We start from the raw sequence: 13,100 nt of genomic DNA on the forward strand, positions 1-13,100 counted from the left end.
AAGCCAGTGAAATATGCAGATGTGTGTTCCATACGACGCCTGCGAAAACGTCAGTGCGTGACATGTATCCAATGCAACGGTACAGGCTCTAGCCTCGCGGCGTTATGCTGAGTGGGACCCAATCTTGCGACTTTCTGGCCCTATATGTATAATATTTTCCTCTCAATCATGCACAGAGATGCTAAACGAGACCCAACCGTGCCAAGCCCTTGGCCCGCTGTGAATCCTCGGCAAGCTGCCACTTTTCACCCACCCGCAGCCATTTTGCAGACCCATCTGTTTGGAGCCCTTCGGCGATTAAGTAGTAACAGGCGGCTGCTACATGCAGGTGGTAGTAGACGCGCAGCTCTTTCGATTCTCCGATCAGCACACACAAAAAGTGACGAGGGTGTCTTCGGGCCGTCGGCACGCCGCAATCACTCAAACTCCGCCTCTCTATTCTCATGTTGTGTCGTGGTTCATATATACTCTCAAGGTAAACAAAGTGTCGGCAAATGTAACATGAATATTCTGCGCCTTGCACTGCTGCCCTTTTACCTGCTGCAAACAATCGACTTGGACACAGTCGTACGCGCATACATCGGCTATCTTTCGTCATCATTACTCATCTAACATCGTCTTGTGCCTAAAGACAAGTCCGCAAAGAGCACTCGGTATCGGGGTGGAAAACCGAACCGACGTTCAGACCGCCAGCAACAAGTACATCGAGTTCATTGCTGCGTCGGGTGTGATGTCTGATTAGTTGCCAGTTGTCTCCTGTCAAATCTCGTTCTGCGTACCCGTTAAGAGGCCGGCTGCTGCGCTCAAAAAGCTATCGGGGCCAATTTGGTTCGCGCGCATAATTGCGACGTCCCCGGCCGGCCCTTCATCAAGCAAGCAGCGTTGCGCGTTGCAAGGGTTGCATCATGGAGAATAACGATGCCAATGAGTCGCAAGGAAGTGGTCGACGAACCCGGCGTAAACCGACAGGAAGTATGCCTGCATGCTCAGAGGTTGCGTCTGCAGGGGACAAGCGACAAGGTTCAGATGACCATGCGGCCGAAAGCAGCGCCAGTGATTCACGCCGCATGGTCACTACTCCTCCCCCCTCTCGCCGCCGCTTCTCATTGCCCGCAGGTCCGCCTCCTGCTCCATCTGCAGGGCAGGGACGATCCCCAGCACATCACCCAGGTCGTGGCTCTAGGTTAGGAGGGCCACCCTGGGCCTCTTCGTCTGTCTTACCCTCCAAAGCCATGGTGCCTACTCCCTTTGTTGTCGGTGGTAGTGGAAGCAGAAGCTCTCGACGTTCACAGTCCGCGCAATGCAGGCTGCCGGGACAGCCAAACAGCAGACACCTATCACAAGAGCCGATACCACCTTATCCAACCTCACAGCCCGGATCACGTGGACTGATAGCGTCCCATCGCCCCTATTCACGGAGCCCTTTAATATCTACAGGGAGGCCTAGCAGACGTTCGAGCAGTTTCCAAGATCTGCCGCCACCACCATCTTCATCGAGCATCGCCACTGTTCCCATAGCTGGGCTGATCCACAATGGAGTCCCCGGCCCACCCATGCTGCGCCCCGTAACACAGCCGGCTTCCTCAATATCCAGCCTTGAGATCACATCTGTTTCAAACACTGAGCCTTCCCCTCATCCTCGTGCTAGCACTACGCCTCGACCCCCTGCTGCATCCAATTTCGACAATAGGTGATTTCATTTTCCAATTTGTCTCCGAACGTTTGTTGACTTAGTGCGGTTGCATGGCAGAGTGTACGTTCTCCGAGTCGCCCAAGAACCAACGACGGGTAGCGCATTCGGCACAAACATGCTCACAAGGCTACCTATTGCACCACCGCTAATATTTGAACTTGTGGTGACCGATCGCGAAGGAAAAGAAACTTCTGCGTCAGTCTATACATTTTGGCCAGCAGTCTTGTCGCATTGCTGACACATACCTTTATGTCTCTCCAGCCTGGATGAAATGCCGTTTTTGATATGCCAGGTGTCCCTTGCAACAGAAGAGGGTCAAATGGCTGATGTACTGTCACCAATAGAGTCGTCAAATGCGCGTGTATCGTCTACCGGCGCTCAGCGGGCCCCGACGGCATCAACCAGCAGACTGCCGACGAGTCCCGTGCGCATGATGTACGGCACGCTCGTTGCCAATCCACAAGAATTCTCAGATCCTTCAGGATACCCCAGGACATACCTTATATTCCCGGAAATCAGCATCCGAGCTCGTGGTCGCTTCCACCTCCGAGCCACGCTGATGCGCCTTCCAAAGTGAGTAATCCTCGCTTGCGCTACTTCCTTCACGCGAGCACGACCTGACCTTGTTTAAACTGCACCAGCGCTACCACGGGCTTCACAACAGGATCAACGCCACTCGTACAAGCTACCACTAATACTTTCGAAGTCGTTCTTAGCTCCGAGTATTCTGCCCCAGGTGAGCAGCTTGGTTTTGTTGCATCGTGTCATCTCATAAGGCCCGAGTCTGACTCGACTCGCCACAGGGCCTACCGAACTAACCCTGCATCTCGAACAACAAGGCGCCCATTTCTTTGGCGGTACCGTTCCATCAACTTAGATTGCTCACGCCGCCCGAACACCACACCCTTTCTCCGCTGTCGTCCTTATTCGGGACGCATCCTGACTGCCCTCGACCTTCCTCGCATCGCAACCTGCATCGCATCCGCATACACTGCTTGCGCCACCTCCGTTTTCTATGCTAAAAGTCTTGATACCCAATATCTAAGATGCCGCAAATTGTCAGCAACATGTTTACATAGCCGACTTTGTATTTTGCCATTATATATCAATCTTTGTTCTTCGGTACAATTTTACCTGTCTAATGTGCATCGCACGAAAATTCACTTGTCTATCGCTCGTTTTATTAAAGGTAGCTTGATATCGGATGCGGCCTTACGAATGACGCAGTGAGATGGCTTCGGGTCTTGTTATTGCTTGCTGACAAAATGAATGCGATTCGTCACGGTGCTCTCATGCCCTAAAGGCCGAAGATCCAGCTCGGCTGTGGTCGCTCTCCTGTGCTATTATTTCTGCTGCTAAATGTTGTATCGCGCTCGGGAAGCCTATTGCTCCCGGCCTTTGCTTCTGGTCGTAATGAGGACTCCTGCTCGCGCCAAAGTCTTGGCGAGCTCCGTGGACTCGAGCATCCCAGGAAATTCGCGCGGCTGCATTTGGCGCAATGACCATGTATTAGCATGAGGTTGTGCACTGAGTACGGGTTGACACGGGTTCTGACTCACGCTGTACACTTGAAACGGTTCCGAATCAGCAACAGCGACAGCTCCTCCTGCCGGGCCGGCGAATCCCGGCCCAAGGCGAACCAGCGTGAACCGTAGGCGAAAACGCCCTTCAAGGCGTACGCTGAGATCAGGAAAGGGAAAGAAGCATGCTTTTTGCCCATCCAGATCGCGAACGACGTGGCCGCTGGAGACGAGTTTGCCCTCGAGCGCACGCCGCCATGGGAACTCAGCATCACTGGAGTTCTTGACTAGTGTGGCTTCATATGCGGGATCTTGATGAAGCAGCGCAACCTGCATGAGGAGGTGAGGACCGGCCTCCGCTCTGAGCGTAGAAAGCAAAAGAATCAGCAAAGTCTGTTCCTTGGTACCGTGCAAAATTTCCTCACTCCTCGTCGCGACCATAAGGGCCGCTTGCACAAAGTTGCACGATGGGTACGGGATCGAGAGGTCGTCGGTCTTTGCTGCCGAAACCGCACATGCGCCCCTGCACAGGTTGTTGGCGGATAATCAAATGGAATGTCCTGCATAGTACGACATGGATCAGTGCTTTTCGTCCCGAGATAGGTTATCTATGTTTGCGGCTCTCACCTCGGATCCCCCTCGGGTGGCATGAGGGGTGTTTGGAGACCTGGTAGTGGCTCGTTTTGCGCCATAGCAGGGGCAAATCCTTGAGGCATTGAATGCGGTGCCATATAGCGCGTTGATGACGCTGTCCCCCAGCCTGACAGGTATCAGAGAGTCAGCCAACACAGCTAGTTAACATGATGTTTGCATGAGAATGAAGGGATCGTATCTCCTCACCGACGGTCTGCGGTCGAAGAGATGAGAGCTCTTCCAACTCAGCTCTGGAACTAGACGCGACTGGCGTCACAGAGGAAGGGCCATACCCGAGCGAAGTGCTGGAGAAGTACATTGAATGTTGATGTGGGTACTTGATATTGGTACTTGTCGTTTGCCGCGACGCGGAGGATGGGCCCGGGGTGTCTTCATCTTGTGACGCTTGTGGTAGAAGAGATGCAATGCCGGGAAGCGGTGCGTTGGTCATTGGGTTCCGACTGAGCGTGGGTGCGTCACTCATGGAAGACCCTGACGATGAATAGGCTCTGACGACCCCAGAGGTCCAGGGATCTTCAACTCTAGAGGTCGAGGAGTCGTCTCCTCTGGGGTCGTCCTGAGCTCGTTCTCCGCGTGACATGGCTGCTGGACTCTCGTTGATGTGTCCAATCGGCCACTCACCTCGCGAATCGCGTCCAGCTCCAGTCCCAAGTCAATCGCGTACAACAATACTATACCCTGATGGGCGGTACAGATTGCAGATTTTGTCAAGATGAAGTTTGGTTCAAGGATGTCTGGTTTCCGCGGACGTTATCCATGCCAATATCATCAATCAGAACATCACAAGAACACCATAGCACCCGAAATATACATAACCGAGGTTCCGTGCCGGACATCACAGATATCCCACTCGAAGTCCTGGATCCTGGTGGAAGTTAAAGGAATTCGACGCGGTGCTGACACGAGTATACCGTACTGTAGGTGAAGGGTACAGAAAGGCTGGCTGGCATTTGCGTGTTCGACTAATAGTGGAATGTAGGCCGGGCCAATACTGCTCCTCTTGATTCAGCTAAGCCAAATAAATGACAACGCAAGATTTGACAACTCCATCAGAGGCTTTCTGGCACCGGTCAATGAAATGACAGTAAAACATACTCTCCTTATACATAATATTTTCGGGTGCCCACAGGAAACTATTCAGCAGAGGTGCAGAGGCACTCTACGAAGGCAGGGTTCTTAAAAGTCTGAGTACCATACAGATACATACAGCATAGTCGAGTATAAGGGAAGACCCTGGCAAATGTGCCGATGACGGGGCCCATGCCGCTGCAGACCTGAGGGCAAGATCACGTGTTCCCATACCAGCCTTTACAACAGTATGTACAGTACGTATCTGTGCTCTGGTTCCGGTGATCTCTTTGCAATTGTCACGATATCATCGCCACGATCGCACCCGCGCGCTCCGGCGGTAGAAGTTGGTGCTGAAGCTGACTCGGAGCCTCGGGTGGGCGCAGATCGGCTCGAGCGCAGTGTTCACGCTGGCTTTGCGTGCTCGGAACCTACAATCGTAGACTCACGTGCCCGCCGGCAGCCCCACGGACATGGCTAGGCTCGTCTTCAAAAGGTTCCGACTTCACGAACTACACAAAGTCCGGACTCCGAATTGCAAAAGTCAGATTGCAAAAGGTGTGGTATGTATGTATGTATGTATGTATGTATGTATGTATGTATGTATGTATGGGACGACCGGGAAATGAATACAACGAAGACCATCCAAATGGGGGTTTTTTTTTGAAAGGGACAAGGGTTGGGAATGGAACATTTTTGGTTCTTTTTTTCGCGCGAGGCATATGTTTTTTGAGATTTTGCCCTTTTGAATCTGAGACAACCGCCCAGCTGGTGCTGGTCAGCTGTGGGCACTTGGGAGAGTCTGGGAATATCTATGTATATTTGGAACTGTCTCAGAGTGACAACCGCCAAGCGCCAACACTCCGGACTCGGAGCCGCTTTGGAGTTGTTGCTTCTTGCCTTGCCGCAGGCAGATATGAATTCAATTTAGATGGAACGCCGAGTGTGTCAGTGGCTCAGGATCTGCCAGGGGTCAGAGCGGGCTCCACGCCAAGGCTCATTACAGGCGGCAATAACGGGCAGCGATTTACAGGGTCAGGCAATGTTCGGAAGGGGTCTGTCGAGCCGCTCAAGTCTCAATCTCAGGACCCAACTCCCAATGCTCAACACGGGCAATCACACATGGGTGCATGCAGAGAATGCGCACAGCGAGCCCGCGCTGCTGTCGGGTTCGCTTTCGCAATTCACCCATTCGCTACTATTCAACAAAGTGTGACTGGAGCTGGTGACCAGTGACCTATAGACAATGTTTCCATCGCTCTAGTGAGTGTGCAATGGGAAAAGAGTACATGAAGGTGTGGCGTCCAATGCTCCATCATGCCTCCAAACCCTGGGCTCCACCCAGACCATGCCAATTCCCAAGCATCTCGCTTTGTAACTCAGCCGTCGACGCGTAAGGAATCTGGTGCTGGTGTTGAATACGACTGTGCCATAGATTCACTGAAGAGGCAGCTGCGTTGGAATGCTCCATTTCAGACAGTGAGGCACGGCGAGAGTCGGTGCTGAAACTGGGTGGCGAAAGGCCATACAGCCCTTCCTCGCTCGAGTCGAACGCACTCATGTGCCCAGATGATTCCTCTCCGGAAGAGCTGACGGTGGTAGGCCACCAACCTTTCGAATCAAACTGCAAGTCTTCTGCGGAAGAAGTGTCAGGAAGCTGGCGCGACGCGGAATGCCGGCTTGCCGTCATCCACTGCTGCCCGCCGAATTGGAGATGGTGCATCGTAGAGTTCCAGCCGTTTGACCCGTCCTCAAAGGGGTCCTCGGAGGCGTCCGCCTCCGGGAAGCCACCAGGAGGTTGAGAGGGATCTGGAGCACTGTTGCTAGGACCAGGTGCATCTTTGTCGGGAAGCGAGCTGAGACTCCCATCGACCTTTTGACGCGTCTTGCCACCGATGTGTCTGGCCGTGCGCCTCCTGTAGAAGAGCAGGTACGCCGCAGAGGTCTGCAATGAAAGATGCCACATCGACAAGTCAGAAGGCAATCTCCAACACTGTCCCATCGGAAACCTCACCTTGCAGTCTTCTGGCCCTACTTCGCGCACGCTCGAATCATCAAAGTAGTACCACTTGCCGCTGGCGTGATTCTTTGCATAAGCAGTGTAATGCCCGCCTCCAAGCCCACCGTAGTGATTGTCCACGGCGTAAAGATCGTAGATCGGCGCGTCAACTGCTACAGCATCGTCATTTGCCTCCGCTTCGACTTCAGGCGTTTGAGCACGGCTGGTCGATACGGGCAATTCATAGCCTAATTTTTCCAATCTTTGGACCACCTTTGAACCCTCGACGCGATGCGACAAATCCAGCCCTTGAATAGGGAAGTCGACCAAGTCATCCAGCTTGTCACGAGAATAACGACCGGCGCTGAATCGCTTCAGGTGCACAACCAAAATATCCGGCACTTTCCACAAGTCAAATTTCTTTGTCGCCTGTCGGAACTCTTTGCACTGTGGACAGTACCATAGATCGTCGCTCCCGAGCTGTTCTTTCTTCGTAAACTCGTCCAGGCAGTCTTCAATGTGAAGCTTCTTCTTCGGCCCATTCTTGCCCTTGGATTGAGCCACCGAATCGTCCACGTGTTCCTCGTACGCTCCCCATACGTCGTTTGATGCCTTGGTCAGCAAGGCCTCAGCTGCCTCTGGATTCCACAAGCACACAACCGCCCCGCCCGTGTAGACCGCTGGCCAATCAGAGTCCGTGTGCGTAGTTCGGTCGAAGAGAGCCTGGCTGTCGTCGTCCCAAGACTCCACACCGTGAGGGAGTGGTACGGTCATCTTGCGTGCTGCAAAGCGCAGCACAAAGCTCGGCGGGGTGGACTGCTGGATCTCCGCTTCCATCGGCTGTGCTGCATCTGTGCTAGCAATCGCCTCCGCGGGTTCTGTTGGTGCAGCTTCCATTTGGGGAAGCGCCGACTCTGTAACCTGCGGCTCTTGAGCGTCGTCGTCGGAGAAGCGAATTTCGGCAACGCTATCCGCGACTGGAGGCTGAGCGCTGATCTGCAGTGGCTGTACGCCCACATCATCTCCCTCAGCCTGTGGCGCGTGTTGCTGAGCAGCAGTATTGTGCACCAAGGCTTTCTGCAACGCGTCCGGGTCTTCAGCAAAACGCACATAATGCTGCGACACAATGTCATTGATCGCTTCAGGGTCACTCGTCTTGTCCGCTGGGATAGCAACAAAGAATGGAACACCGAGCGTTGAGCTTCGGAACCCTCGGCGGTGATCGTTGCTGTCTTGAACCTGCGAAAACACCGGAAGGATGGCCCAAGCATCGGCGGCCGGAGGTATCGCTTGCTTTTCATACTGTTCTGGATTCTGGGTGCTGGTACGGCTGAAGAGGGATTGTCCTTTGACCTGAGGATATGTGAATTCGGTGGGAAGCTCCCAGAAGTACGCGGTGTCGTTGCGTTGAATGTCTGTTACGTGCTCCCAGTCGTGGTACCACTTGTGTATGTTGCCATGCCACACCTCAGCACCAACCAGCTGGAAGCGTAATGGAAGACATCAGCGATGCAGCCAGTACGCCTCGATGCGGGCCAGGCCCTCTTACCTTTTCAGCATCAGTGGCGAATAGCTCTGCCAGTTTCGCCTTAACAGTCATGAAGGAGGCGTCTTGCAACACTGACAAGGTGACCTGGTACAGTGGGTCGGGCCACGTGCTTTGAGAAAAAAGAGTAGGAAGGATGACCAGGCAATGCGCACTCACCTTGACCGGCCTCTTTGATGGGTCATAGGGAACATAATTGATATCTCCAGTCCACATGCGGCGGTTCGGAATAGGCAGAGTGAGGTACATGAAAGGGTCGAACTTGATCGACACCTGCTCGGAGAGCGTTGCAGAGGAAAGTCAACGGAAGCCACCCTTTGTGACAATTGACATGTGCTGCACCGGACGCACCTTTTGGCATTTGGGGCAGACGAGCGTACTGCGATACTGTCCCTGGAACAGATCGACGATGACGCTGTCATTGCGAGCCTTGTAGATCTCCCACTGCTTGCGCGCGAACTCGACCATCTCCTTCTCTCCACCGCCCTCCCAGTCCGGCGCTTCGATGTAAGGCTTTTTCAGGATGCGGTTCAGGTCCTCGTGCAGCCCGTCGAGTAGGAATGCCAGCAGCTCCTGCGTGTCCTGCTGTCCGTAACCGGCAAACTGTGGAGCAAAGCGCGAAACGGCGTACTTGAACTCGCGCGGGACGATGGCGCCGTGCGTGTTCGGCGACCAGATCTTCTCGAGCAGGCTGCCAAACGCCTCGGCCAGCGCGCCGCCCATGCCAAGCGGGTTGTCCGAGTTGAGCTCTTGCTTGTACACGCCCGAGACGAAGTACTGCTGAAGCTCAAGGGTGTTGCTCATGCACTGCAGTGCGCTGTTCATGAAGCACGTATTTCCGAGGTTCTGCAGACCGACCAAGCCGCGTGGCCGCTCCGGTCCGCTTCGCTCATGCGCGGTCTGTGAGCGTGTCATGCGGCCGGTAATGGACGCAAGCGCACCTGTGGCGGAACCGATGACGCTTGTTAAGATCGGCTCGGCGGACTGCCCTTGGACGCTGCTCCAATGGTCCTCGGTGTTTTGCGCAAAAAAGCCCTTGACGCCATTTGTCGTCGCGACTGCTGACTGCGCATCGCTTGGCCATTCGCCTGCGACATTGCGCACTTCGACGGCTAGGCTGATCGCGGGCGCGTCGAGCTGTAGCGCTTCCAGCGTCGGGTCCTCCAGCACACCTGCTGTCGCGCCAAGCATCTCATTAACCAGCTCCACGCCAGCTTCTTTGAGTTTTGCTGGCGGTAGCGCAACCAACGGAGTCGCCGCAATCTCGCTGTTCTCCGGTAATCTCCACAGGCGCAGATTTGTGCTAGGACTTCCGTTGATGTTCAGAGCCTGGCACACGCTCTCCTTGAAGGCAGATATGGTCGTAGAGACTGAGATAACGATGCTTGTTGGGTTCAGTTGCTCGCTAACAACAGTGGCGCGATCGGCAACTGGAACGAGAGTGAACCTCGGAGGCCGGAGCTCTATGCGCTCTGCACTGGCTTGCATACCCGCGATGACTGGGCGTGCGAAGGTGGGCCCAACGAAGCCGTACCTGTAGTCAGTGCGGTGTCAGTGATTCCTTGCGCACAATTTCTCATCCATGTCCGTGAAGGTGAGACGCACCAGCTCGCAAGAGCTTCCCAGGCAGTGTTGGTCAAGAGCTCATAATCAGCATGTTCAGTGATGTGCATACGTAATGAGTCTGCTCCGTCTGCAATATCGGAGCTGTCGATAGGCCCCGGCCCGTCGCATCCTCCATCGGTGCTTTCTACCTCCTCAATCTTTCCCTTTCCTTTTCCTTCGCGCCGCCATTTGCGGTACCAGTTGGCACTGACGATGTGCCATCTGTCACCAACAGCGAGCGGTTTGGCGTTCGCTTGGTCTACCACGTCGATTTGCTTTTGCAGTGACGGAGGCACGGCCGTGACCGACTGTACCAATTCCACCCCTCCATCGTTCATGTTGACATCCCTGGTTTTACTGCTGCTGCCGATGGCAGTTAGGCGATTGTCAGCGATAGGTGAACTAGTCCTATCCATCTTGTCTGCAAGCTGCAATCGACCAAAGACGGCAGTGTCGGTGCCTGCTGCCAAGCCGGAGCCAGAAGCGGACTGGCTGAAGGCTTGGTTTGTTTTCCCCTTGCGTGATGGCGAGCTTCCCAGTATGCCAATCGACACTTCTGTCTCGGAAGAGTTGCCAGGATCCGCGTCGGTGTCCGCGTCGGCGTCGGCTTCGCTGGAAATAGAAGAGAGGGCTTCCCTACGCAGGCGTTTGAGGGTATCCGAAGAGCGTTCGAGCGGGGACGTCGAATGTAGCAACAGCCGTGTGCTTTGGGACGGCAACGCTGTCGTTGCAGGGAGCTGCTCGTCCGAACCGCGACGGTGAGACGGCGAGGATGATCGCAGGTCGCGAGGGGGACTGGTAAAAGGCTGACCCATCAAGGTTAGGCTCTCTGGGCGACCGGTAGCCTCCGCGAGCAGCACGGCTGGTCGATTGAGAGATTCTGCCTGCGTATGACCTTGTGAAGCGGTGTTCTATGGATATGTTGCTCAAAGCTCTTGCGGCATGCTTCCACACACGACCTCTCCCATATGAAACGACGACAATCAATGACCCAATGGAGGGCGACGACACATGCACGAGATGTGGTGTGTGGTGGTGGTGGTGGTGCGTGCGCCGGGAAATGCGCAAAGTTTCGCTATTCTCTTCTCGCTCTTTCTTCGCATCAGCTCTTCGCTGTTTCTCCCACACTGCTTCTCTCTCTCCCCATCTTTCCCTAGCACCCAGCTACGACGTGGTATCCAGACAACACACTTCTTCGCGTCGTTCAGCATATCCGGGGCGACGTAGAGCAAGGGGGAAGAAGGTCCTTATCAGTCCCGTTTCTTTTCATACTGCTGCATAAGGCTTTTCAAAAGAATGTGGCTCACGCCGTCGACGCGGCTTCTCCTTCCCTCAACATCGAAATCGCGCATGCATGCATGATCAGACCCCCTGGCTAACTGAGCTCTCCCGCAAGGACCACATAGACCTTAAGGGCTGTCCGGAGCGACGCTTTGAGCCTTCGATGAACAGAGTGACTGAGCCTGGACTGATGATCACAAGCAGGATGAATGCTGCTTATCCGCACCCAATCACACCACCCCGCTGCATCCTTACTACGCGTCTGTCCAGCTAATACAATGGCAGGTATGGCTATGATCAGCGGGAAGAGGAAGTCGTCCTTTTGTTTTATGGCAAGGATGTCAAACATCCGAGCTCGAAGTCAAAAGGCGTTTCATCCCACACAGACATCCACGGCTTCAAGTGCAGAGTCGAGCTTTGCTTGGCTGTTGCATTCAAGGAGCCCTGGATCATTTTGATGGGAGACACTCGCCCAGTCTTAGTAAACTATTCTGTAGCCTCAAGGTCCATCGATCATCGATCAATACTAGTCATTTATCGGAATGGCCACCGGTACATGCTAACAGCGTAAGAAATGGCACGGAGCTGGGGCGCTCGCACTGGCATATAGGCAGGACGAAGTCCGTGCCGTGCCCCATTGTCTTCGTTTCGTCTGTCCCATGCCATGAGCCCACGGCTTTGAGGAGCTCCGGTTGCTGGTATCCAGCTATTCATCGACCACGCCTGACGATCTACACCACTTTCATGAGTTTTTGGATAGACCCGGCTTCTAATACCAGTAGGATGACCCCCGGCAAGGATGTGGGGGACAAGTGAGTGGTAGATATGCGACCTTGCGACGACAGGACTGGGCAGCGGAGAGAGCGTTCGTCGATGTACAGCTCTCACTCTTCGACGCAGGGCTGACTTTCCCAGGCTCTCAACTCCTGGCATCGGCGTGTCCAGACTCATCATGACAGGGTTCCGCATACGCGAGTCGCAATCAATATTAAGAAACCCGTCAGCACACGCACTACATAGTTCATCTCATCGCAATCATTCCCCCCCTCCAGCTAAATATAACACCCACATCATCACAGCCTGCTTTACGCCCACCACCTCACACTACACATACCGCCTTCGTACGATTGGCATTTTCTTTACAAGCCACCATCCTCCCACATAGCAAGCAACACAAACATACGGAAAGTGAGCAGACACTCCAGACAGACATCGTCGCTGGCAAACACTTTCACGATCGCCTGATGTTGCGCGTAGTCGCTTATCCCACCTCTCATGCTCGTCCGTGACAAGCCCAACTGACATATATGGACACACGTCTGTCTGTCTCCCTCTTTCCATCCACTCTTGCCTTCTCTCGGCAGCATGTCAGGTCGCGGTAAAGGTGGCAAAGGCCTTGGAAAGGGTGGCGCCAAGCGTCACCGCAAGATCCTTCGTGACAACATCCAGTGCGTGCTTCTCTTTCATGCCCTTTGTTCAACACGCTCGGTTGCTGCCCCTGCTACGCAAAATCGCGCTCACCGCACGGCGATCCCCACTGACACTTTTTTCCTCTCGTGCTTCTACCTTCGTTTTTCCCAGAGGAATCACAAAACCCGCCATACGCCGTCTCGCGCGCCGTGGCGGCGTCAAGCGTATCTCAGGCTTGATCTACGACGAGACCCGCGGTGTCCTCAAGCTCTTCCTCGAGTCCGTCATCCGTGACTCAGTCACTTACACCGAGCACGCCAAGCG

At 54.4% G+C, this 13,100-nt stretch overlaps 5 protein-coding genes across 5 annotated transcripts; 3 read left to right on the plus strand and 2 right to left on the minus strand.

Moving 5' to 3' along the window:
* The first annotated feature begins 758 nt into the window (after positions 1–758).
* Positions 759–1,785, plus strand: K437DRAFT_67831 (uncharacterized protein). The gene has a single exon (XM_013384412.1). It carries the CDS (start codon positions 906–908, stop codon positions 1,692–1,694), a length of 789 nt encoding a protein of 262 aa, XP_013239866.1. The 5' UTR covers positions 759–905; the 3' UTR covers positions 1,695–1,785.
* K437DRAFT_230085 (uncharacterized protein) lies at positions 1,755–2,923 on the plus strand (the record flags this gene model as incomplete). Its single annotated transcript, XM_013384413.1, has 3 exons — positions 1,755–1,888; positions 1,955–2,266; positions 2,335–2,923. Coding segments are annotated over 3 exons (1,035 nt in total), but the record flags the coding sequence as incomplete, so codon positions are not given.
* K437DRAFT_276942 (uncharacterized protein) lies at positions 2,788–4,900 on the minus strand. Its single transcript, XM_013384414.1, has 5 exons — positions 4,054–4,900; positions 3,841–3,973; positions 3,639–3,773; positions 3,253–3,574; positions 2,788–3,177 (listed from the first exon to the last, which is right to left on the minus strand). The coding sequence occupies exons 1-5, from the start codon at positions 4,445–4,447 to the stop codon at positions 3,076–3,078; spliced, it is 1,086 nt and encodes a 361-aa protein (XP_013239868.1). The 5' UTR covers positions 4,448–4,900; the 3' UTR covers positions 2,788–3,075.
* A 1,271-nt stretch (positions 4,901–6,171) lies between these two features.
* On the minus strand, positions 6,172–11,096 carry K437DRAFT_276943 (cysteine proteinase). The gene is made up of 6 exons (XM_013384415.1): positions 10,086–11,096; positions 8,832–10,014; positions 8,640–8,753; positions 8,484–8,567; positions 6,950–8,416; positions 6,172–6,880 (listed from the first exon to the last, which is right to left on the minus strand). The coding sequence occupies exons 1-6, from the start codon at positions 10,898–10,900 to the stop codon at positions 6,251–6,253; spliced, it is 4,293 nt and encodes a 1,430-aa protein (XP_013239869.1). The 5' UTR covers positions 10,901–11,096; the 3' UTR covers positions 6,172–6,250.
* Positions 11,097–12,758: 1,662 nt separating this feature from the next.
* K437DRAFT_217072 (uncharacterized protein) lies at positions 12,759–13,098 on the plus strand (the record flags this gene model as incomplete). The annotated part of the gene is made up of 2 exons (XM_013384416.1): positions 12,759–12,814; positions 12,948–13,098. Coding segments are annotated over 2 exons (207 nt in total), but the record flags the coding sequence as incomplete, so codon positions are not given.
* Positions 13,099–13,100: the final 2 nt, after the last annotated feature.

This window comes from Tilletiaria anomala (assembly GCF_000711695.1).
Source record: "Tilletiaria anomala UBC 951 chromosome Unknown K437scaffold_195, whole genome shotgun sequence".
NCBI classification, from domain to species: domain Eukaryota; kingdom Fungi; phylum Basidiomycota; class Exobasidiomycetes; order Georgefischeriales; family Tilletiariaceae; genus Tilletiaria; species Tilletiaria anomala.

Coding starts and splice junctions, on each gene's coding strand:
- K437DRAFT_67831 (XM_013384412.1), top strand. CDS start 906: ATGGAGAATAACGATGCCAATGAGTCGCAAGGAAGTGGTCGACGAACC.
- K437DRAFT_276942 (XM_013384414.1), bottom strand. CDS start 4,447: ATGTCACGCGGAGAACGAGCTCAGGACGACCCCAGAGGAGACGACTCC. Junction 3,974..4,053: donor TCTTCGACCGCAGACCGTCG/GTGAGGAGATAC, acceptor GATACCTGTCAG/GCTGGGGGACAGCGTCATCA. Junction 3,774..3,840: donor CCACCCGAGGGGGATCCGAG/GTGAGAGCCGCA, acceptor CGTACTATGCAG/GACATTCCATTTGATTATCC.
- K437DRAFT_276943 (XM_013384415.1), bottom strand. CDS start 10,900: ATGGGTCAGCCTTTTACCAGTCCCCCTCGCGACCTGCGATCATCCTCG. Junction 10,015..10,085: donor TGGGAAGCTCTTGCGAGCTG/GTGCGTCTCACC, acceptor CACTGACTACAG/GTACGGCTTCGTTGGGCCCA. Junction 8,754..8,831: donor TCTGCCCCAAATGCCAAAAG/GTGCGTCCGGTG, acceptor CTCTCCGAGCAG/GTGTCGATCAAGTTCGACCC.